General features: G+C 38.7%; 2 protein-coding genes across 3 annotated transcripts in view; one reads left to right on the top strand and one right to left on the bottom strand.

The window, feature by feature from the left end:
* rad23b (RAD23 homolog B, nucleotide excision repair protein) overlaps positions 1-8,045 on the top strand; it is a 36,073-nt gene extending 28,028 nt beyond the window's left edge. Inside the window, exons 9-10 of the mRNA XM_076284880.1 lie at positions 6,883-7,035; positions 7,162-8,045. Of these exons, the coding sequence (XP_076140995.1) occupies positions 6,883-7,035; positions 7,162-7,278 (270 nt within the window). The 3' untranslated portion in view covers positions 7,279-8,045. The remainder of the gene's footprint in view (positions 1-6,882; positions 7,036-7,161) is intronic.
* Positions 8,046-13,018: 4,973 nt separating this feature from the next.
* On the bottom strand, positions 13,019-16,903 carry klf4 (Kruppel like factor 4). Of its 2 annotated transcripts, XM_076284879.1 has the most exons (5): positions 16,624-16,903; positions 16,372-16,483; positions 14,996-15,773; positions 14,727-14,891; positions 13,019-14,109 (listed from the first exon to the last, which is right to left on the bottom strand). In XM_076284879.1, exons 1-5 carry the CDS (start codon positions 16,626-16,628, stop codon positions 13,934-13,936), a joined length of 1,236 nt encoding a protein of 411 aa, XP_076140994.1. In that variant the 5' UTR covers positions 16,629-16,903; the 3' UTR covers positions 13,019-13,933. The 2 variants fall into 2 exon arrangements, with proteins under 2 accessions (XP_076140994.1, XP_076140993.1); XM_076284878.1 differs by having other exon boundaries at positions 16,372-16,903.
* Between the last annotated feature and the right edge of the window lie 5,846 nt (positions 16,904-22,749).

Raw genomic sequence — 22,749 nt, 5'->3', positions numbered from 1 at the left:
AATTTCTGTCAATGATTCCCGGGACACTGAAAGACCGGGGTACACGAAACTTGGTGGGCATGTAACCCCACATGGATAGCATGGAACCATCGTTTTTCGTTTTGATCTGTAGCCCCCCCGCTGGACTGGACCCCCCGAAAGGAGGGTAGGGCAGACACAGTTTTCTGTGAATATCTCGAAAACCGTAGGGTTTAGGAGGACCATTTTTTTTTTGTATGTTGATCTCAAGGGGCCATGTCAACCCATTCCATAACCACTCATTTCATGTATAGCGCCACCTAGTTAAACACAAAAAAGTAAAAATGAGGTGTTGTAATTGAAGGTATCTGTGACCTAACAAAGTCAAAACTGTACAAAATTGGAAGTGTAGGATCATTATGACACCCTCTGTATGCACGCCAAGTTTCGTGGAATTCCGTTCATGGGGGGCCACACAATAAATTAATTTATGTTACTATACACCAACTGGCCTGTAGGTGGCCGGAGACAGTTTTCTGTGAATATCTCGATAACCGTAGGGCCTAGGAGGTCCACCTTTTTTATGTATGTTGGTCTTAAGAGGGCATGTCAACCCATCCCATTACCACTTATTTCATGTATAGCGCCACCTAGTTAAAAATTAAAAAGCAAAAAATTAGGTGTTTTCATCACAATATCTCTGGCCAGGTCAAAACTGCACGAAATTAAAAGTGTAGGATCATTATGACACCCTCCGAATGCATGCCAAGTTTTGTGTACTTTCGTTCATGGGCGGCCTTACAATAAAATAATTTATGTGTACATTTAGTGACGTACACCAACAAGGATTCCCGGGACACTGAAAGACCGGGGTACACAAAACTTGGTGGGCATGTACCCCCACATGGATAGCATGGAACCGTCATTTTTCGTTTTGATCTGTAGCCCCCCCGCTGGACTGGACCCCCTGAAAGAAGGGTAGGGCAGACACAGTTCTCTGTGAATATCTTGAGAACTGTAGGGCCTAGGATGACCATTTTTTCCCGTATGTTTGCCTCCAGGGGTCATGTTAACCCATTTCATGTGCACACATGTGCACAAACAGATACACACACACACACACACACACATACATTCACAGTAATCATACGTATGACACATACTCACACAGTAGACATATGTACGGTTGCATGCACAGGCACATACGCAGGCACACACACAAGCACGCACACACACGCACACACACACACGCATAACATAAACATGTACATGCACACATGCACACAATTCAAGAATTTCTCAGAATTATGAACAGGCAAGATGGAGGTGGGGTTGTATAAAATTAATTTTACATGTGAAATCTATGAACTAATCATGTTTTGGTACTTGTTGTCTAGCAGATATCAGTGAGAATTGAGTGTGGATAATGCAATTTAGTGAGACAGTTAGAATCATATAGGCCTTTCAGCGTGATTTATTTTTGTGGAAAAAATGTGCTGGACTGGGCGGCGGTCATATTTTGTACCGCTCTGCGGTACATCTAGTTTCAGTAACTCTTGCAATTTGTTCCATTTATTAGATGCAAAAAATGTAAAAGCTAATTTACCAAATTCAGATTTAATTTGAGGAGTTTGAAGAGATATAAAACCCTGTGAGTGTGTATTGTGGTAGATTAATTTTATGTTCAGAAGAGAAGTTAGGTAGATGGATGGATAGATAGATAGATAGATAGATAGATAGATAGATAGATAGATAGATACTTTATTGATCCCCAAGGGGAAATTCAAGATAAACAGGTAACTTTCCCAGTAATGCCTTATAAACAAAAAGGAGGCAGTGCCTTTCCCTCCTATCATAGAGGGAAGACCATCCTACATTTTGGTATAATTTACAGTAATGAGTTTTAAACCCATTTCCAGTTATAAAACATAGTGAACTGTGGTAAACTGCATCAAGTGATTTCAGAGTGGAAGGGGCTGCATGCATACTGTATACACAATGTCACCATAGTCTAGGACTGACATTATAGTTGCTTGAATAATGGTCATTCTGCTTTCTAAAGAGAAGCAAGACCTAATCCTGTAAAGTGCACCTAATTTAATTTTTACTTTTTTTGTGAGATCAAGCACGTGTTGTAAATGATAGTTTGTTATCTAGCCAAATGCCCAGATATTTGTATTGAGAAACTTGCTCAATTTGTGTCCCATTTAGGGAATCAAGGTCACATTTTCTCGATCTAGTAAAGATCATATATTTAGTTTTTGCTTCATTTAGAACCATTTTAAGATCTTTCAAGGATTTCTGCACACAATCAAATGCACATTGAAGATGTGACACTGCTTGCTCTACAGATGGTGCATAGGCACAAAGGATTGTGTCATCTGAATAGAAATGCACTTTACAATTTTCTATTGAAGCACAGATGCCACTGATATACAATGTAAACAACAGTGGTCCCAAAATTGAGCCCTGTGGAACACCATTATTTAGTCTCATTGGCTCTGAGGTTGATCCTGTCACATCTACCCACTGGTTTCTATTAGAGAGGTAGTTTTGAAACCAAAACTTATTGCTAGCAATGTTTGGATAGTTTAGAAACCACTACAGCTGTAAGTTTAATAGTGCCATGCCATCATATTTTAGTGTTTTAGTCTAGAGCCATACTATAAAACGGCACCCAAGTTAAATGTAACAGTCCTCTTCCTCTTCTTATTACACAAGGATTAAAGTTCTCCGTCGTAGGACGGATTTCCGTCAATTTGATTTTAGAAATGTCATATTTGAGATCGATGCAGATCCGATGAGAAAAAAAAATAGGAGGGGGGGGGGAGACTATCACCTTTGCTTTTCCTTTTTTAAGGCAACTACAAATATTAGGTCCGATGAATTAATGTGTGTGATGGTACATGTTTAAAGACCTAATAGTGTTCTTGAGAACTTTCTGTGTCTCAATCAGTGACCGCTCAAGAAGATAGCCCACGTCAGCCATGAGTTTCGCTATGTTAATGTTGTAGCTATACACTTGTCTCGGGCGTTTGCTTAAAAAAAAAAGAACACGTATGGAGGACTATAACAGTCTAAAAGTTGGATTATAGTGACACAATCGAGACAGCTGATGAGGTTGGCCAATCCGTTTAACTTTTTTGGATATGATATTGTGAGCTCTATGTGCGAATTCGGAGGCTGTGTTCTTTCCGTGCATCAATGTAGACACTTACTATCGCGAACTCTTGTCAGGGGAGGTCATTCATTTTGGGTGTCACCTATGACTTGAACAGATAGCCTGCTATGCCACCCGATGTAGGCTACTATTATTGTTACAGTTTTTAATCAATGCAACTAACATTATGTGTAAAGCGACGCAATACAAACCGTAGCCTATGCAATTTATTATCCCGTCTGTTATGACATACAACAATGTTTTTCACAATTTGCGACGGAAGGTTTTGACTGAGCGTGTCGAGTAAGGGGGTCAGTCGTGTTTGTGACGCACAGACAGCCTTGTAGCCTATTTTGCTTAGGCCTCACTTTTAACGACAATAGGTTGTGAGTGTATGTTGACAAAAAATAACCATACAATTAAAATAGTCAACTTAAAACTTTGCTATAAAATATTATTGATTTATAGCACAAAACCATAACCAGTGGGCCTACCAGAACCTCGCATATTAGCGTCATGATTTGTGTGCGTCTATTTGGCAAGGCCACTAGCTGTCATGGATGCGTTGTTGCTAAAGGAAGGCAGGTGTCAAAAGTTAAAAAATAAATGCAGATGGGCAGCTGTTGGAAACGGGGGAGAACTAACAAGCCATGGTGTAAAGAAATTAAAGTGCCAGGAGTTTGCTTTTGCGCGGTTCGCTGCAAGAAAATTGTTTATGGATGCAATAGGAAAACGTTTTAGCACGCCACCAATCAGAAGACCGCCATAAGGTTAACGTTCGTGCACTTCAGGACATCTTCCCTACCTGGTGCAACTAGCCACCACGACCGAGGTAGGCTACGTTTATCTATGGCTGACCGTTTTTACGTTTAGAAAGTAGGCTACGCATGTTCTTTCATAGCGCAACACGACCTGTCCCTCACCATATCGCAACCTCTTGTCAACCTTATACAATCTGTTTCTGAAGACAAAAGCACCGTCTCCAGATTGTCGTTATCAAATGCGCAGACCTCCTGCATGAGCACACACAGACTGAGAGACTGCTCATTGGAAAACTGAGTTGTCTGTAAAACTCAAAATTACCATGTTTTCATTAAATGCGGATGAGGCAACAAATGGAAATATGAACAATATCTAAAATGTTATGATTCGTTACTTTGATGAGGAAATGGGAAGTCTTGCAAATTTGATTTTATAGATTTTACTTGGTGTTGAATTGCATATTAACAAGAAAAAAATCTCCCCTTTAAACACTTTTGGCCTGAAGTAATTAAATAAGAGTGTGTTAAAGCCTTTCTACAATATTGCTGCAGTAGAAAAGAACAGCAATGGCTAATCAGCAATGGTCAGGGATGGTACTAAAATATATTTTTGTTCATCAGGAAAACTCAATCTCAATCAAGAACACTCAATTCGCCTTATTCACATGGCGGCCATTGGCGGCTAAAACGAGGCTACAGGGTACACAAACCATAGGATTGTTTTTTTCTATGCATTCACCTGTAGGTGGCATTAATTATATAGTAAGTGTACCCTGTAGCCTCGTTTTGGTTTAAACAATGGCCGCCGTGTGAATAAGGCGAATACTCCCTTTACTTTGCTGTTTGCATGTTTTTGTACATTAAAAACCAATAGGTCGTGACCGCAAAAGGGGTGCTATCTCTAATAGGTAGATATGAACAACGTATGACTTATGGCCTGAAAAAAGTTAAGTCAAACGATTTTTTTTCACTTTAATCCCTGTATTACAGTGCATGAAAATGCACTGTACTGTTCTTCCTAGGCTGTACTGTTCTTCCTAGGCTTCTTATTCTAGTGCATGAAAATGCACTGTACTGTTCTTCCTAGGCAACTTCTTATTATTATTCCGCTTACCACTTTTTCTGTACACAATTTCTCTTGAACAGTTTAACTTAGAAACTTCGTTCAAACTTTGTAACGTAGGTCTTCAAACGGACCAGGTTGCTATGTCTTTTCAACTTTGAAACTTTTATACTTTTTAAACTATTAAAGAAAAACTTTTAAAAAATCCCCATAGACTTAACATTGCCGATTGTGACATTATAATACGGCCATTAAGCAATTAGAATCCTATGCCAGGTGTTCAGGCCACCTGCAGCCTCAGGCTTTAAGCATACAATCTGGGTCAATTAAGACTACACATCCTATTCAACTGTTTCCTCTGCCCAAAACGGTTTCAAAATAAAAGTCCCCACTACAATAATTCACTGTTAAACAATTTAACCCTTTAAACTACTGAACTTTTTAACTGTTCAGCCATTGTAACTGTCACTTGTCATCAACTATGGCTCCTACCCACTGTAGATGAATTGAATTTCCCCTGGGGATCAATAAAGTATCTATCTATTTAGCTAGCTAGCTAGTTAGCATTGTTAGCATAGTCACATCATTAGCATTTTTAGCAAAACTGCTAGAAAACATTAGTTAAGTTAGCTAAGTAGCATGGTTAGCATTGTTAGCATATTTAAAATTGTTAGCACAACTGCTAGTAAACATTAGAGCCATTCCAACTTTTAGTTATCATTAAATATCTACCTATACACAGCCATTAAACGATTTGAATATCAACATTCATTAAACTTTCAGTCTGTCAACAACTTTTAAACTATTTACATTCAACTTTTAAACAGTCTACTCTTAAACTATCATTAAACTATCTATCTATCTATTAAACTTTTAAACAGTCTACTCTTAAACTATCATTAAACTAACTATCTATTAAACTAGCTGTCTATCAACAACTTTTAAACTATCTACATCCAACTTTTAAACGGTCTACTTTTAAACTATCAACTTTTATTAAGCTATGCAACCACCATGTCTATCCTAGCATCACTGTAGTAACCACCTCTGCATTATCTATTTTAACTATACATGATATTTCACATCACAACTTTTGCATTTTCATGCACTGGTAATTCCTTGGAATTGCATTTCTAGTTTGAGTTTGCCCATTAAGTTTGCCATCAGCAGCGCAAGGCTGGCAGGCAAAATTAAAGTGTAGTGTGCCACTATTGCTATAATGGTTCCCTTACAAAAAATGATTGCCGTTATGAGACAGTTATACTGCAGTACAAATCAAGTACAATGCAATTTATAGTCATAGTTTCGTGTCCAAAATATTGCATTTGTGTATGAAAGTGCAGTATATATAGCGCAGTGCAGCATTTCCAGCATAACTGCAGTTTTGACACTTGAAGTAGTGCACGTTATTTTGTAAAGCTTGGGGAAACGGCAATTAGGATATTGAGATGTATATCGTATAACGACATTCAGCAAAAATAAATATCGAGATCTGACTTTTGGTTCATATCGCCCATCCCTAATTTAGGTAGAAGTTTCTGGAGCCTGTTGTGAGTGATCATTGGCTGCAAGGCAGCCTAATTATAGGGCTGCATATTGTAAATGGGCTTGTGAAATGGCATCTGAGCATGTTTTTTGACAGATCATAGTTGCATCTATGTTAACATCAGAGAACAAGGTGAAATAAGGTGAAATACTCTGTTCATTCATTCATTCTATGTCATCTTTAATATTGTATCAGATATTTTCCCTTTCTGTTGCCCCCTTCCTTGCACCTTTCCCCCTAACCTGCCCCCCCCCCCCCAGCCCAACCCACTCACACCATCTCTTACAGGGGTAATATAAGTGATGAGCAGAAAACTCCCATAGCGTTGGACCTCTTGGCTGTTACAGCTTTAAATATCCTCTCCTCTAATGGTTCTCCTCATCCTCTGCACCAGCAAATCAGCAGCCATCAGGAGCAGTTCATCCAGATGCTTAATGAACCGGCCCAAGAGGGAGGGCAAGGGGGTGGTGGAGGCGTGGCAGAGGCGGGCGGAGGTCATATGAACTACATCCAGGTTACGCCACAGGAGAAAGAAGCCATTGAGAGGGTAAGAGTATGCTTGTATACTTTGTATACCTCAAATACTGGCATACATCAGAGACTTAATGACTTGGCATGTCATGGGTGCAATGCAACTGTGTGACCTGTATGTATGTTTGTTTTGTTTTTGTAGCTAAAGGCCTTGGGATTCCCAGAAGGACTTGTTATACAGGCATACTTTGCTTGTGAGAAGAATGAGAACTTGGCTGCAAACTTCCTTTTACAACAGAACTTTGATGATATTGACTAAAGGGAGACATAATTGTCAACCCCCCCCCCCCCCCCCCTTTTTTTTTGTGTCAATTTATCATATTGGAGAGAAAAAATGGGCCATCACGCTTTTCATAAATTTGACTCCAATTCACCTGCTTGATAACACTGGATTGTCATCTCCGTCTGTATTCAAGAGCTGCGCTGCTCTCTCAGATCACCACCAATAAGTAAAAATGAACTTGCTTCATCTGATATCAACTGTGTGCTACCTGATTCTTTTTTTAATTATTATTATTTAGCGCAGACAAACATTTTTTTTCTGTCATTACAAGGAACCTGACGACTGGTTTTTGAGTTGATCGCTGAGCTTGTTCTTCCCAATTGTAGAGGTGGAACCTAGCTGGGACGTTTGTTATGGCTTCTGCATAAATGTTCCTGTTTGATTTCTCTTTCTCTTCCTCTTTAATTGACCAGTATAGGGATCCAAAATTACTCAAATGCTGTTTTAAATGGCAGTAAAGATTTTTAAACAATCACATGTGTTAGTTTTCTGTTCTTTCTTTTCTTAAAAACTACAAGACATCAAACTCTTCTGTGTAGTGCATGCAGTGCAGATAAATCTGGCAGCCAACTGCAGTATAAAATTACACTGATATTCTGTCCCCTAAGGAATGCAACTTATTTGACTTTATCAAACCCATTAAAGGCATGTATATGGCTCACATAGTTTACAGTAGTCGACAGTTACTGTCTACAATTTGTCATTTTTACAGAGAAATAAAACTTTTCAACATAAATGAAAAATGCCTTGATTTATTTATGGCAACTTGTTGGCTGTGGTCATTATTTTGACTCATGTGGATAAAGTAACAGCAAATGACTGAAAAACATAAGAATGATTCTACAATCTGTTCTTATCAGTATCCCTGCTAGTGAGACTGGTCTCAAGAATAGTTTTTGATATCAATGGTGAGACCTAGCCTGGGTGAACCCAGACAAACCTGTCAGCAAATCAAAGACATTGGCAGTGTCTGCCCTCTGTCCTAACTGCCTCAATTTGATGCGAAATCATATCACGATGGGTGGATCCCAAACATCTATTTGCGTGCGGCCTCTCCTCGGTCCTCCAGCTCCTTCCCCCGGAAATCGTTCAAAGGTCGGCGTCATCGAGGATGTCTCATTTGTCTGATTGCAACCAGAGGAGGTGAGAGAGGAGAAAGAAGGGCTTTCTGGACAGGTGCACTTCAAATTGTTTCACTTCAAATAGGGAGACAAGTTTGCAAATCAAACATGCATCCAAAATAATAGAGATGCACTCATCACAGAGGCAGAGAAAGTATGTCATATTTTGATCAATTTCCTAATAACTGTAGGATGCACCAAAAATGATTGTGTCTGTTGGTAAACAGAAACAGAAATCCAGTGTGACAGGTTATTCATTGCAAGTTTATTCATGTGACAAGTTGTCACAAGACACTCTAAAGTTGTCACAATATGCTCACAAGTCAATGTAAAATAATTGCAATGAACAGATGTGCCCCACTTTTTTCCCTACCACCATTTTCAGTCTCAATCACACATGCAGTCTTGGAAGTAAAAAAGGCAATGTTTTAATTATCATTATTATTTCTGCTGTCCTGTGTATTGTGAATTAAGTCAACTGTAGGTGGCATCATTTAGCAGGAAATAAGTATTCTGGCTGTACTATTCATTGCTTATGACCAGTTTGCTAAGCCAGTATTCCAAAAGCAATACTAGCACCAGCTCAAACATTTATGACCAAATCAAGTCAAATTCTTTTTAATATGATGCTCTTTGAAAGGTTTTGTCGATTAGTCTTTGCTAATTTGTTTTGCATTCCTGTCATTCTAATGTAAAGACATTGTAATAGGGTGAGGTTTTAAAGAAATCAAAACATTACTTTGAAAATAGTGATCAATAAAAATGTAAAAGGTATGAAATGAAAAGATACAAATCACTTTTAAGCAATTTTAGGAACATATGTTCAGTGTAGAGACTGCTGAGTCCTCACTGATGCATAAGCTGGAAATCAGTCAGCACATAACATGTCTATACCTTGGTATGGTGTCACGTTTGTAGGGAAGCAAGTGGTTTGACTAACCTTGCAATTATTCTCAGACAGGAGGGAAAATAATATAATGGGGCCTGGACACACTATATGTGCATTTTTAAAGGGTTTTTTCCCCTTCTACATGTGCTCTGCTTATTTATATTTATATTATTTATATTAAACAGTGTTACAGCAGTAGTGGAGTTCTGAGTTTAATAATATGTGCCTCTCTGTGACTGAATATTGAGTGGTAGTGCTCTGCAAACTTTAAATTAATCAGATTATTTTACAAATAGATCACATTCATCAGGAGTGTGTTTTATTGTTAATGTTTCTTATTTAACGCCACTTAATTTAATGACACTGGCCATTTAATTTAATGACTGTTTAATTGCATGACATTCTATAGACAAGTCCTTATTCCCAAACAACAAAAATATTAGTGCCAGGTAAAGCAGATCAATCTTTAGTCACTTCTGTCCAGTTCTTCCATTAAAGGTGCCAAAGAAATAGAACATTTCATGAAGACATACAGTTAAGAACAAAATTATTCATACCCCTGGCAAATATTGATTTAATGTTGATTTTCTCTTGGCCAGTATGTTTGTTCTTGCTGAAAATGACACTGCCATATGCCAAAAGGTTGTAAGACAATATGGGAGAAACATGGAATCAAAAAAAGATGTTTTCATCTTTTTAACATTTTTATGAAAAATGGCATGTCCAAAATGATTCATACCCTTTTTAAATAGTCAATGGAATGGAATTTGCATTCACAGCTCTCAAAATGGTTCATATAGTACCTACCAAGCCTCTCCATGTCTGCACAATGATTCTAGACCGCACCTTTATAACAGCAATCCCGGTTTTGTGGCAGGAACGATTATTTGCCATCCCTCTGGCCTTGTGCTCACTTTTTTGACAGATTGATGTCTGGACTCTGGCTGGGCCACTTTAAAATGTTGATATTGTTCTCTGTTATCTTGCCTTTTTTGGCTGTATGTTTTGGATCATTGTGTGGTTTAATGTCCAATGCCGCCTGTTGGGACCGGTCTCTTCTTGGGACACTGCTTGATCTTTTCCTCCAGAAATCTTAATGTAGCCCCTTGTTTTAGTGTTACCATTTACTTTGAGAAGGTCACCAGGTCCCATTGTCTGAAAAACACCCAAAACTATTCTTCACTTTGGCTATGGTGTTTTGGTGGTTACATTTTTATACCCCATCCCAAAATGGACCATTTGGTCATCATGGATGCTGATCATGGATCACTCTTCTACAAACATGCACAACTCAGCTTAACATTTATTAGGGCACACCTGGACAAAGAATTTAGCTTTCGCTGGATTTTTTATTTGACCCAGGGACATGGCCTGAGATTGGCATAAAAAAGGAGCATTAAACACCATGTCCATTTCAAGTGTGGGGGTGAGAAAATGATTCTTTTGGCATTTTTTTCAACCAGGGGGACCTGGTGACCTTATCAAAGTAAATGGTAACACTAAAACAAGGGGCTAAATTAAAGGGGAAATCCGGCCAATTTTAACACGGAGCTCAGTTGATCATGTTCACGGAATACTGTCGGTCGGGAAAAACGTGAAAACAATCGCGTCAGACAGCACCGATTTTTTTCACAGTATTTCACAGTATTACAAGAACATGATCAACTGAGCTCTGTGTTGAAATTGGCTGGATATCTCCTTTAAGATTCTGGAGGGAAAAGATCAGGCAGTGTGCCGAGAGACCCACCCCAATAGGCAGCATTGGACCATTGACACTATGATCCAAAACATACGGCCAAACAAGGCAAGAAATTGTTAATAAAGAACAATATCAACATCAACATAGAGTGGCCCAGCCAGACTCCAGACCTCAATCCATCAAAAAAGTGAGCACAAGGCCAGAGTGATGGCAAAGAATCGTTCCTGCCTCAAAACCCGGATTTCTTCTAAAAAGGTGTGGTCTACAATAATTGTGAAGACATGGAGAGGCTTGGTAGGAACCATTTTGAGAGCTGTGATGGCAAATAAAGATGTTTCCGCTGATTATTTAAAAAAGGGTATGAATAATTTTGTACATGCCATTTTTCATTTTTTTTTTTTTTTTTTTTTAAAAAGGTGAAAATGCTTCTTTTTCTGATTCCGTGTTCCGAAATTTTTTAGTCAGAAAAAGTAGGCTATATTGATAAAAAGAAAATCAACATTAAATCAATATTGGCCAGGGGTATAAATAATTTTGTTCTTAACTGTAGTTGGAATTAGTTTCTTTGTAAATTATTGAAATTTTATTATATTTAATTTTTTATTATCATTGAAATTTTCCTTCAAAAATGTTTTATTTATTTTGCAGCATTACAATTTTACTGTAATTTGGGATTGGTCTCTGTCTTATTGTGAGATTGACAGACTCCGGTCAAGTAGCATCCACTGAATAGGGTAATGACAACAGAGTAAAGTTGAGTACTCAAATAGTTCTTTTACCATGTACTTTACTAGCACTAATCCTCTCGTATTCGTTCTTCTCTGATCAACACACCTCATCATGTCAGCTTAGAGCTTTATTAAACAGTAATCAGCAGTAAACAGATATTGAAATGCTAATCTTATAAACAGAGTCACAAAAAAAATGGGCAATACGAAAAAGGACCAGTGGAAGATAATAGAATAATGTTATAGACAGACAAACTAGAGATTCTGATGTTCGTGTCCAACACAGTTCTCATCTTCACAAATGGAATAACGTAAAATGCATTTCAAATAATGAAGCACAGTACCCCTTTAAACAAGATCATACATTAGTTAGCATAATGGAGCCTTGAAAAACAGGAGTTATAGTGGCAGAAAATGTGTCTATTTACACCTATGTAGATGTTCCATTCCAATTTTATTCCAGTAGGCAGTTTCCCCCACAAGAGTTTGAAATGGTATGGAGGAAACCAAGTTCATGTGATTCAATATTGGGCAGAGTGCTGTCTGAGAACTTTTATAACTAAACCACTGCATAGTAATATTTTAGTAATAACCCATGGAGGAATAACAAAAACTTGAAAATGTGTCGTTCCCTTGGCAAATGCTGTAGTTCTGTGGTGGTTCTAGAGAAAAAAAAATGATGGGGAGGGTTGGGGCTCAGCCTGAGAGTAAACATAAACATAACATTTTAAAAGTAAAACAATTAATATTAAAGCCATGTGAATTATTAATAACCAAACTGTTGGTGTAAAAAGGAATTAAAAATAGCAACTTGACAGATAAAGTGGCAAATCTCTTTGTAGAACATCTGAAGCACGTAACTTGGTACTGTAGATGCAATGAAACAATTAGTATAAAGTTTTCTACCATTTATACAGTTTATGTGCATACCCATGAACTTGCGTTGATATTGAAAAGAAATGCAAAGAAATGATCTACCACTGATTTACGGGTGATCACCAGAAATCTTGCCTAAACACATGTAATGTTGCATGCATGTATAAAATGAAATATTGCCTGAATAATTTGGCCATCAAAGCAAAGTAAAATGTTTGATTCTGCTAAGAAACCCATTGTACTGTGTACGTGTAATGCTGACAAGCCCAACTATCACATCTCAGGTGGGATGGCTGATTGGATTCTGGAGGGGGCCTTTGCCACCCTCGGCCCCCCATATGGCTATGCCTCTAGTTACATTCCATTCCAATGTGGCAAGAAAGCATCATAAAATCAAGGTTGCTTTATATAAAGGCTCATTTTTAATTCCTGTTTACAGAGTATTGAATACATAAAATACAAAACCTTTACAAAACATTATTCACAAATATACAAAACAGAAGATTATATTACATTATTTGTCTATAACAAAACTTTTGTTCAGTTGTTTTATTCTTCTTTGTAACATTATCTATTTATCCTTTGTTTCATTTTTCTTTACTTTTCTTTCTTTTTTTACAAAAATATGCATGTCATATTGTCAAAGTATTGCACTTTTCAGCCACAGTGCAGCTCAGATTGCTATTACCATTCAGACACCTTATATTCACCTGATTGAAGACAAGATGTGGAAGATAGATCAACTCCAGGAAATGCACAGATAATAACATGGCACTTTTGACATTTTGTATGAAATCTATTTTCCTCTTTGGTACCTTTAAAACACTGATGAGTTACTGAGCACCATCCTCTGACAGATAAACATGTATGTACCTGAAATTAATGGTTTGCAAAGGTAATATAAAAATAGATTTATTAGACAGTAGGTTGAACAGTGTGTATTCGTAAATACAATGGAATGTCTCTGAAGGCCTCTGTTTACATATACAATTCTGTCTGTTTTTAACATCCCTGATATTCATATATTTCCAGTCATACTTTGGCACCTGGTCCTCCAAGTTTTGTCAATATTGTGAAAGAGCTGAATTCCAGTTCCATCCCAAGGAACAAAGGAAAACATAAAAGGTCTCCAAGTATAACCAGCCAATGGAAGACAACAAAAACACCATAAAAATATATCTGCAAGCTCTAAATGGCTGCTATTAGCCGTGGACAACACAGCTTGTCATACAATTTTAGTGAGCATCTGAAAGGCAATGCATGTCTTAGGAGCCGTATGAGCTCTTTGTGATTTCAGTTTTGTGTGTTTCCACTGAGCTCATAAGTGTCGTTTCATGTGCAGTGCAAGATGGTCCGAGCGCGAGAAAGCCCGGTCACATTTCTGACACTGGAAGGGCCGGTGACCTGTATGCTTCCTATAGTGCCTTGTAAGTTCATCAGAGCGGGCAAACTTCCAGCCACATCCCTCCCAGTCGCAGTGATAAGGCTTCTCTCCTAAAAAAAAGAACAATAAACAAATCAATTAGGATGAAAACTACAACAAATTTCCATCACCACTCCAAACAAACACAAAGACAAGATAAGAACACAAAGACAGATAAAAAGGCCATGTACACACGGCCATGTACATTAATGTCTCTGAGTAGATTAATCAGGTCTGCAGTTTTATTTGCACAGGTTCAATATCAACCTGCTGTTTAAATAGTGGTTTGTGACACCTGCCAACTGGACTGCTCACTTGCATTTTCAATAAAAAAAAAGGACGAGAAAAGGACTAGTTTATTGCCAACATTGCAACAGCCATACCACTATGATGAGGGGAAGGTAATTGCTATTATAGCCTGTCTACATGTACATTACATAATCAAACATCTAACTCCAATTTGTTCAGTACATTTGAGTTATTTACTGAAAGACTAGATGTAAAGCTATGAAAGACATACGATCTTTATTGGTGTATTATGATGATGCAAAAGTATGCATTTATGAGCTACCATCACTCTATACATTAATCAATATTCGCAGGAGTATCTTACAACTCAAGTTTGTCATGCCACTGAAATACTGTAAACATATTTCATTCTCCAAACTGAATAGCCGGTGACACATACCAGTATGCGTTCTGTGATGTGCTTTCAGATGTGAGCTTTTTGTGTAGGTTTTGCCACAGCCTGCATAGTCACAGGTGTGTGTGGCAATCCGTTTCCTGGGCCAGGAGCGCCGGCCCCGTTTGGGCTTAGGTTCTTCAGGCAAGCACTCAGCTGGAGACATGAGCTCTGTTAGGAGAGAGAGTAGGGTAAGTTAAGCATGCCCCCTGGAGCATGTTTAGCATAGAAAATGGTTTAGCAAGCATAGAAAGGGACAACTGAACTGAACTGACCTTGGTACTGTAGGGATGGAGGCTGAGGGAAAGGGGAGAAGCTCGGTGAGGTGTGGTATCCTGGGGACAGAGGCAGCTGTGGTCGACCTAAGACCTGAGTGGAGGGGTGGTGGTCATCTGGGGATAGGGAAGCAGAAGAGCCTCTGGTGGCCAAAGGGTGTCCTCCAGGGAATGCATGGGAGTCAAGTCCAGGGGCCCTTTGGCTGGCCCCATGTCTGGAGCTGACACCCAGGTGGATGTCAATGGGCCGTGTGATAGTGCACGTGCTAGGGCTCTCCTGCTTAATTCGATGGCAAACGAAGGCCAGTGAGGGATCCGAGACTGCACCGGCTTTGCTGACACTGACATTCTGATTATAATCTCCCATATCCATGGTGGTTTTCACCACAAACTTCCCATGAAGACTGGGGGTAGGCTGCAAATAAGCGGGGTCTAGTTCTGGCCTCATGAGCTCGGCCACAAAGCCCCCAGAGGGAGAGACATCAGTGATATCTGGAATGTACAGCATATCACTAGTAGTGCCCTGGGGAGAAGGAAGCTGGTAGGAACTATATCCAGGGGAAGACGACATAGTTCTAGAACCACTTGTCAAGGCCTCCTGCTGCTGTTGTTGCTGCTGTTGCTGGAGCATAGTGTTTGACAGGATGAAGTCATAATCCAGCAAGTCTAGGTCTTCTGGCTCTTTCTTGGCCATTCCGGAAGGGATTTCCTGGTCAGGGTTGCTCCCACCTGTTGGCAGGCTGGGTCTCTTTAGGTGGGACAGCTCCTCTTTCCAGCGCTGATCAGAGAGGGGAGAAATACAGCCCGGTTCAGGAAACACAGTCACTGCAGAAAATAGCTATGAGACTTAATGTACCAGCATCTCAGTATCAGTGTAGATGGGGTTACTTTCAGGGCACAATGTTAAAACGCTAATCTGGGATGTCTATAGTTAGGCTGGAACAAAAAATCATTGGGCTATCTGACTTCACTTAAGTCATCATTTGAAGAGTAATGTGATATAGCCTAACCTAGGCCTTGGCTTCAAAAAAACTATTTACAGGCCATGTTGTTTAGAGATATTCAGCTACAAGTGGATTGAGTAGGCTATAACTTCATCAGTCCAATACTGAACAGAATATATAAGCCCTTGTCGGAACATAAGATCCACCAATTGTCTCACGACAAACCGAACGAAGTGGAGCGGTGTATGGTGCACGCCCCTACAGCTGTAGTTGAGTGCGGCAATGTTTCTACAAGAATAACTACGGGCTATGACATAACCGCTCCAGCAATGGAGTTTCCACAGATCGGGCATGAATCGTAACATTATTAGGGAAAATCTGATATCCTAAATGTTCAGTTTATGTCCCCTGAGACAGCTTGATCATACTCACTATATTGGCCGGTCCCGCTGGTTTGTTCTTGACAGCTGCACCGCTGGCAAATGTGGATATGGATGGCAAAAGCGTCCCGCTCAGTGCCATTTCGAAATCACTGGGTGGTTGCCTGCAAGAGCACAAGAGCTGGTAAATCCTTGTCACGATTTGAGGTAATAGCCTGTTCTTCAGTGATGAAATAATTTCAGAAGCCAAGGACATCGAAGATTATAAACACAGCGGGAAATGAATAGCTTCACAAAGACACACCTCATGAATGAAAACTTAGACTATCTTTCCAGTGCGATTTTCTAAAATAATGAAGATGGTAAGGCGTCTGAATGGCTCCAGTCTTCGTGACCTGACGTTTCACTAAACTTAAGTCCGAGCCATGCTTGTTTGTGGCGTAAAGTGTCGAGCATCCAACTATCGATTAAGCTATAGGATGCGAGTCGCTCAGGAGAGAGGCGACACCCGGGGATTCCCTCCTCTCCCTCTCAGTGTTGGGGCCATGCACCGGCGTGTGCGGCAGAATGAAGAAGTGTCATACCGCTCTGTCTGGCTGCTCTCCCTACTTTAAATCATTGGAAGACACGCCTCTTGTTGCGCAGCAACAACAGAGAGTGTAAAAAAAGAGAGGGCAGCGAGCGCACTGGTGACGTCACGACTAACCCAAGCTGTTTGTTTGTATCTGCAGAACGATGGCAACAGAGCGCCATGCGCGCCTCTTTTTTTTTTTTACTTCTTAAAGTTATAGAACCTGGTCACTTATTAGCTTTACAGCGATGACAATGCTGTAGGCTAGTTCTTGGAATGGATTCATAGCTTCATGCTTCCCTTATTGAATTATTCTTTTTCAAGTAAATGTTACCCTCTGAAACATTTTGTAAATTAGACATGGGCTGTTTGTTGGCCTAGATTGTAGGCTAGGCTATAGCCAGACTACATTTAGGCTAGTCCTAAATAATGGTAGGCCATGTTAGCTGAGGTCACCTAGGGGTGGTCAACTTTTTAGAAAATAGGCCTATAATATGAATAATTGCAGAGCTTCTGGCTGTTATTTGTATCATGAAATATGAAAACACAATTGATTTAGGCATACCAATGTTTAATCGTTCAGATTAGTTGATAGTTCAGATAGTCAGGCTAAATCCATTTTGTGTTCAGACTAGTATCTGGCAATTACACAACTTTTTTGTTTTGTTCACATGATGAAGTCGTTTCCTTGTCTTGTTCAGGTGAGGTGTGTCACTGAGTAAATCAGTGATGTAGCCTAAAACGAAGATAACTAATGTAGGAGGTGGCATAGGCTATTTAGCCTACTTTTAGGCTGCTTTTGGGCAGTAGGTTAATATCCCACTCTCAGTTCATCCCACACAAAATGTATTTTGGTTTCTTAATCTAACTGGGTGAACACTCGAATTTGAATGCTAATTCATTTGAAGAAAGCAACATCTTGGATTTCTTTATGTCTGGAGCTGATTAATTTGTATAAAAGAAGTAAATGCTAGAACAATACAGAGAACATGCAGCATTAAACATTTTGGTTTTGACAAAAAAAAGGAGGGTGTGCCTGCTGCATTTGTCACTATCCCTCAGGCTTACTCATTCCCTGTGGCCATCCACATGCAGCTAACCCCTAATGGCAGGAGACTGTGATATCGCTATTTTCAACACAGAGTCTCTTGCACCAGGAGTTTTGAGGATGTTTTTGTGAAGATAAAAGAGTATGAAATCAACATGTCCTAACTTGATGAGTTTTTCTTCTGGGCCATTTCAATACATGTGCACATAGTGGGAAAGGCTATGTTTGGTATTCATGTCATAACATGCTGATATTGCACTAGACTAAATTGTCAAACATTTACCTGGTTTGGTGTTGTTTGATGCATATTTCTAATAACTGGTGAAAGCCTCAAAACGTTGCATTTTTCATGGCTGTATCATGGTAATTTTGGTGGGCTGTATGTTTGTACAGAGATTGTGCTCAGCATAAACTCATCCCAATGTCAGTGGAGGCAGCTTAGAAGCCCTGTATTGTGAGCAAATACACTTTTGTCCATGATCCTGTTGCATCAGGATCTTGTCCGTTAGGTATGTCAACAAAAGAGTCTTGGTTTACCTCCTGTGTGCATTTCTCTTGTTCCTGTCTCAGATAAACGATGGTGTTATTTACACACTCATTCTCACGCATACACACACACACACACACACACACACACACACACACACACACTCATCACATGTCTAAATATCCTTATTCTTTTATTCTACCATTCTCATTTCAATTGATCTACTGTGTTTCATTAAGGCGTAGTCCAACCATGTATCCTCACTCAAAAAAACTGTAGGTGGCATCTCAATTGTAGGACACTCACAAGACAGAAGAATGACATCCCATTAGAAAAATGAGAACATGAACCGATTATGATCTTAAATGACCAGCTAGAGCTGTGCACAAAATCCCATAAAATCCTTCACACCTATACTGCTGCCCTGCATCCATGTAAAAACAAAAGACAAGCTAGCTGAGAGGCTGTAAACAGAATACATTAGTTTATGTCCAACTCCAGTCCAACTCCTCTCACTTTTTGAATGTCTTTGTCAGGTGTAGGAGTCATCATCCACATTACATTGCCCTAATGGATCTGGAAAATTGAGATAATGTTATTGTTGTAACACTGATCATGTAATCACCGGTCCAACACACTCAAAGTGTCACATTTTCCTACTGCACCAATAACAACTGCAATAGTTTTCTCTCAGAGGGGTTTCTCCCTTCATTTCCTAGTGTACTAGTTGTCATTTCTTTGTCAGTTTCATATTCCAAATTCATGATCATGGGGCGTAAAGAAGTTGGCAAATCAGGTCTTTTTCTATCCTTCCTGAGTGTAATGCATCTTCAGTGACAGGGAACTTCAGTGATCGCCACCACTTCTTCAGGCTTATACAGTGGCTTCTGTGGATCCATACTGACTATGACTTAACTGTGGGACACCAACAGGGTTGGGTCAGATTACTTTGAAATGTAATACATTACTGACAACAATTTTTTGTAATCAGTAACGTAATCAGTTGGATTACCAAAAACATGTAACGTAATCTGATTACTTTAGGATTACTTTTAGATTACTTCAGTAAATATGCCCATTAAATAAAAGACACCACCACAGAATTGATGAAATAATTTTCATTCTATTTTTCTCCACTCTTCTCCAAACATGCACAACTCAGCTTAACCTATAAGGGCACACCTGGACAAAGAATTTAGCTTTCGCTGGATTGTTTTGACCCAGGTACATGGCCTGAGATTGTCATAAAAAAGGGAAGCATTAAACCCAAATGAAACCATGTCCATTTCAATTGTGTGGGATGTTTTTCAACCAGGGGGACCTGGTGACTTTCTCAAAGTAAACAGTAACACTAAAACAAGAGGTTACATTAAGATTAGGAGGGAAAGATCAGGCAGTGTGCCGAGAGACCTGCCCCAATAGTATGTAAGTTAGTAAGTAAGTATATCTTTTGATCCCGTGAGGGACATTTGGTCTCTGCATTTATCCCAATCCGTGAATTAGTGAAGTCGAACCGGCAAGCCCAAAGGCCGAAGCTCTAACCAGTAGGCCATGGCTGCCCCAAAAGGCAGCATTTGAACATTAAACCACACAATGATCCAAAACATACAGCCAAACAAGGCAAGAAATGGTTAACAGAGAATAATATCAACATTTTCAATCCGTCAAAAAAGTGAGCACAAGGCCAAAGTGATGGAAAATAATCATTCCTGCCTCAAAACCCAGATTGCTGCTAAAAAGGTGCAGTCTACAATCATTGTGGAGACATGAAGAGGCTTGGTGGGTATTATGAACCATTTTGAGAGCTGTGGTGGTAAATAAAGATGTTTCCAGTGATTGTTTAAAAAGGGTATGAATAATTTTGAACACACAATTTTTCATAAAATTTTTAAAAAAGATACACACTTTTTTTTTTATTACATGTTTTTACCACATTGTCTTGCAACCTTTTGGCATGTGCAAGTGTAATTTTAAGTAAGAACAGACGGTAACACTTTCTATGAAGGTTGTATTTATAACGCCCTATGAATGCATTCATAATGTTTTATAAGGTGTCTATAAAGCATTGTAACGCTCATTATTACATCTATATGTTTTCACAAGTCATCATAACCAACTTCATGATGCATTATGACAACTAATTATAAATGATTATAATTTTAATCTGAATAATGCATTATAAATATTTCAAGATCTGCCGACTCACTTGTCAGTTTTATGATGCATCATAACTACTTCTCTCTGCTAAATGCGTATAGTGATGCATAACGAGTTTTGACTTCTACTGTAGTCCTATATATCTATAGCTATAAGTATATGTAATAAAGTTATAATAATTTATACATCTCCCTACAGCACACAATTATAAACAGCTATGCAATATCGTAAGTGTTATTTGTCAGCTCTAAGTAAAGTGACAAGAATATGACCCTATTAACAGATATAAGTTCACTGAATAATGAAAGGGTGCAATGAACTAAGTACTGAGTCTGCCATCTTGTCGAGTGCCATGCACAATATTATATTACAATTACTATGTTAATGTCATTGTCAATGTCAGGTGTTATTTGTCAGCTTTAGGTAAAGTAGAGCAAATGAGGTGTTGTTATATAGATATAAGATCATTATAAGCAAATATGAGGCACAATGAAATGAGAGACATGAAAATAGAAAATGAAAATAAAGTGAACTAAATGCATTCCTTTTGTCTTTATGTCCAGGCTCTCATTTCATTGTGCCTCATATTTGTTTATAATAACCTTATATGTATTTATAACAATACCTCATTTGCTCTACTTTACCTAAAGCTGACAAATAACACCTATGACATTAACATAGTAATTTATAATATTGTGCATATGGAGTAAAGATGGCAGACTCGGTACTTAGTTCATTGCACCCTTTAATTACTCAGTGAACTTATATCTGTTAATAATAGGGTCATATTCTTGTCACTTTACTTAGAGCTGACAAATAACACTTATGAAATTGCATAGCTGTTTATAATTGTGTGCTGTAGGGAGATGTATAAATTATTATAACTTTATTACATATACTTATAGCTCTAGATATATAGGACTACAGTAGAAGTCAAAACTTGTTATGCATCACTATACGCATTTAGCAGAGAGAAGTACTGTAGTTATGATGCATCATAAAACTGACAAGTGAGTCGGCAGATCTTGACATATTTATAATGCATTATTCAGATTAAAATTATAACCATTCATAATTAGTTGTCATAATGCATCATGAAGTTGGTTATGATGACTTGTGAATACATATAGATGGTAATAATGAGCATTACAATGCTTCATAGACACCTCATAAAACATTATGAATGCATTCATAGGGCGTAATAAATACAACCTTCATAGAAAGTGTTACCGAACAAACATATTGGTCAAGAGAAAATCAATATTTGCCAGGGGTATGAAAAATTTTGTTCTTAACTATATCTTAAAAAAGTCTTGTCAAATTAAAAGATAGCTAGGCTATCATAAAAAAGTTGCATTGTTTGCATGATAAAATGTAATCAGGTAATCCCCAACAATGTAACTGTAATCTGATTACACAATTTTTTTTATTGTAATCTGGGCTGATTATAGTTACTTGATTTTTGTAATCTGATTACGTAATCTAGATTACATGTAATCCGTTACTACCCAACCCTGGACACCAAAGTGGATATGTAAACATCTGTGTGGTCATGTATCAGTATGCTGACAAAAGAAGGAAAATACTCCAAAATATACGCATGATCAATTGCTCATCTCTGAATTTACAGTTTATATTACGTTATTTATGTTACTAATATTCCATTATTTAATAAAAACAGAAAATCACCAGCATCTCTCCAGCACATCTTTACCTGTCAGCTGAAAGCCCAGAGGAAATCACTGCATCATATTCAGACTAGGTAGGCTCTTTCTCCAGAGAGGGCCACTCAATCCCAGAGAGTGACAGAATGGCTCCAGGCAGGGGTTTCATAGGCACTGCGCTGATACAGTTCCACATGCAGAGGTTCCACTGTATCTCCTCTAACTACATCCCACTCCCCTCCACCATCCACGATGAGGGAAGAGGGGTGTGCAGGATCCAAATGCTGAGGTTTCTGCACAGCTCCATTCCAGATGTTTCAGTAATTAAAAAATAGCTGACATTCTTTTCTGAAGTCCTCAGGCCTCCATAACACATTATAATTCACTGTGTTGTTCCTAAGTATCTCAGAGCCACGTCTAATATAATTATATCTGGAGCGTCTATCTGTCTGTCTGTGTTTGTTCTCTGCCTCTAAATCCATCTCCTTCATTCAATCGCTTTA

Source organism: Alosa pseudoharengus, unplaced genomic scaffold, assembly GCF_046254945.1.
Source record: "Alosa pseudoharengus isolate Yale_2024_CS ecotype anadromous, Long Island Sound unplaced genomic scaffold, YU_APseudo_1.1 YU_APseudo_1.1_scf_14, whole genome shotgun sequence".
NCBI lineage: Eukaryota > Metazoa > Chordata > Actinopteri > Clupeiformes > Clupeidae > Alosa > Alosa pseudoharengus.
Note: the sequence above shows the minus strand (reverse complement) of the source record. Positions and strands in the feature narration are given on the sequence as shown.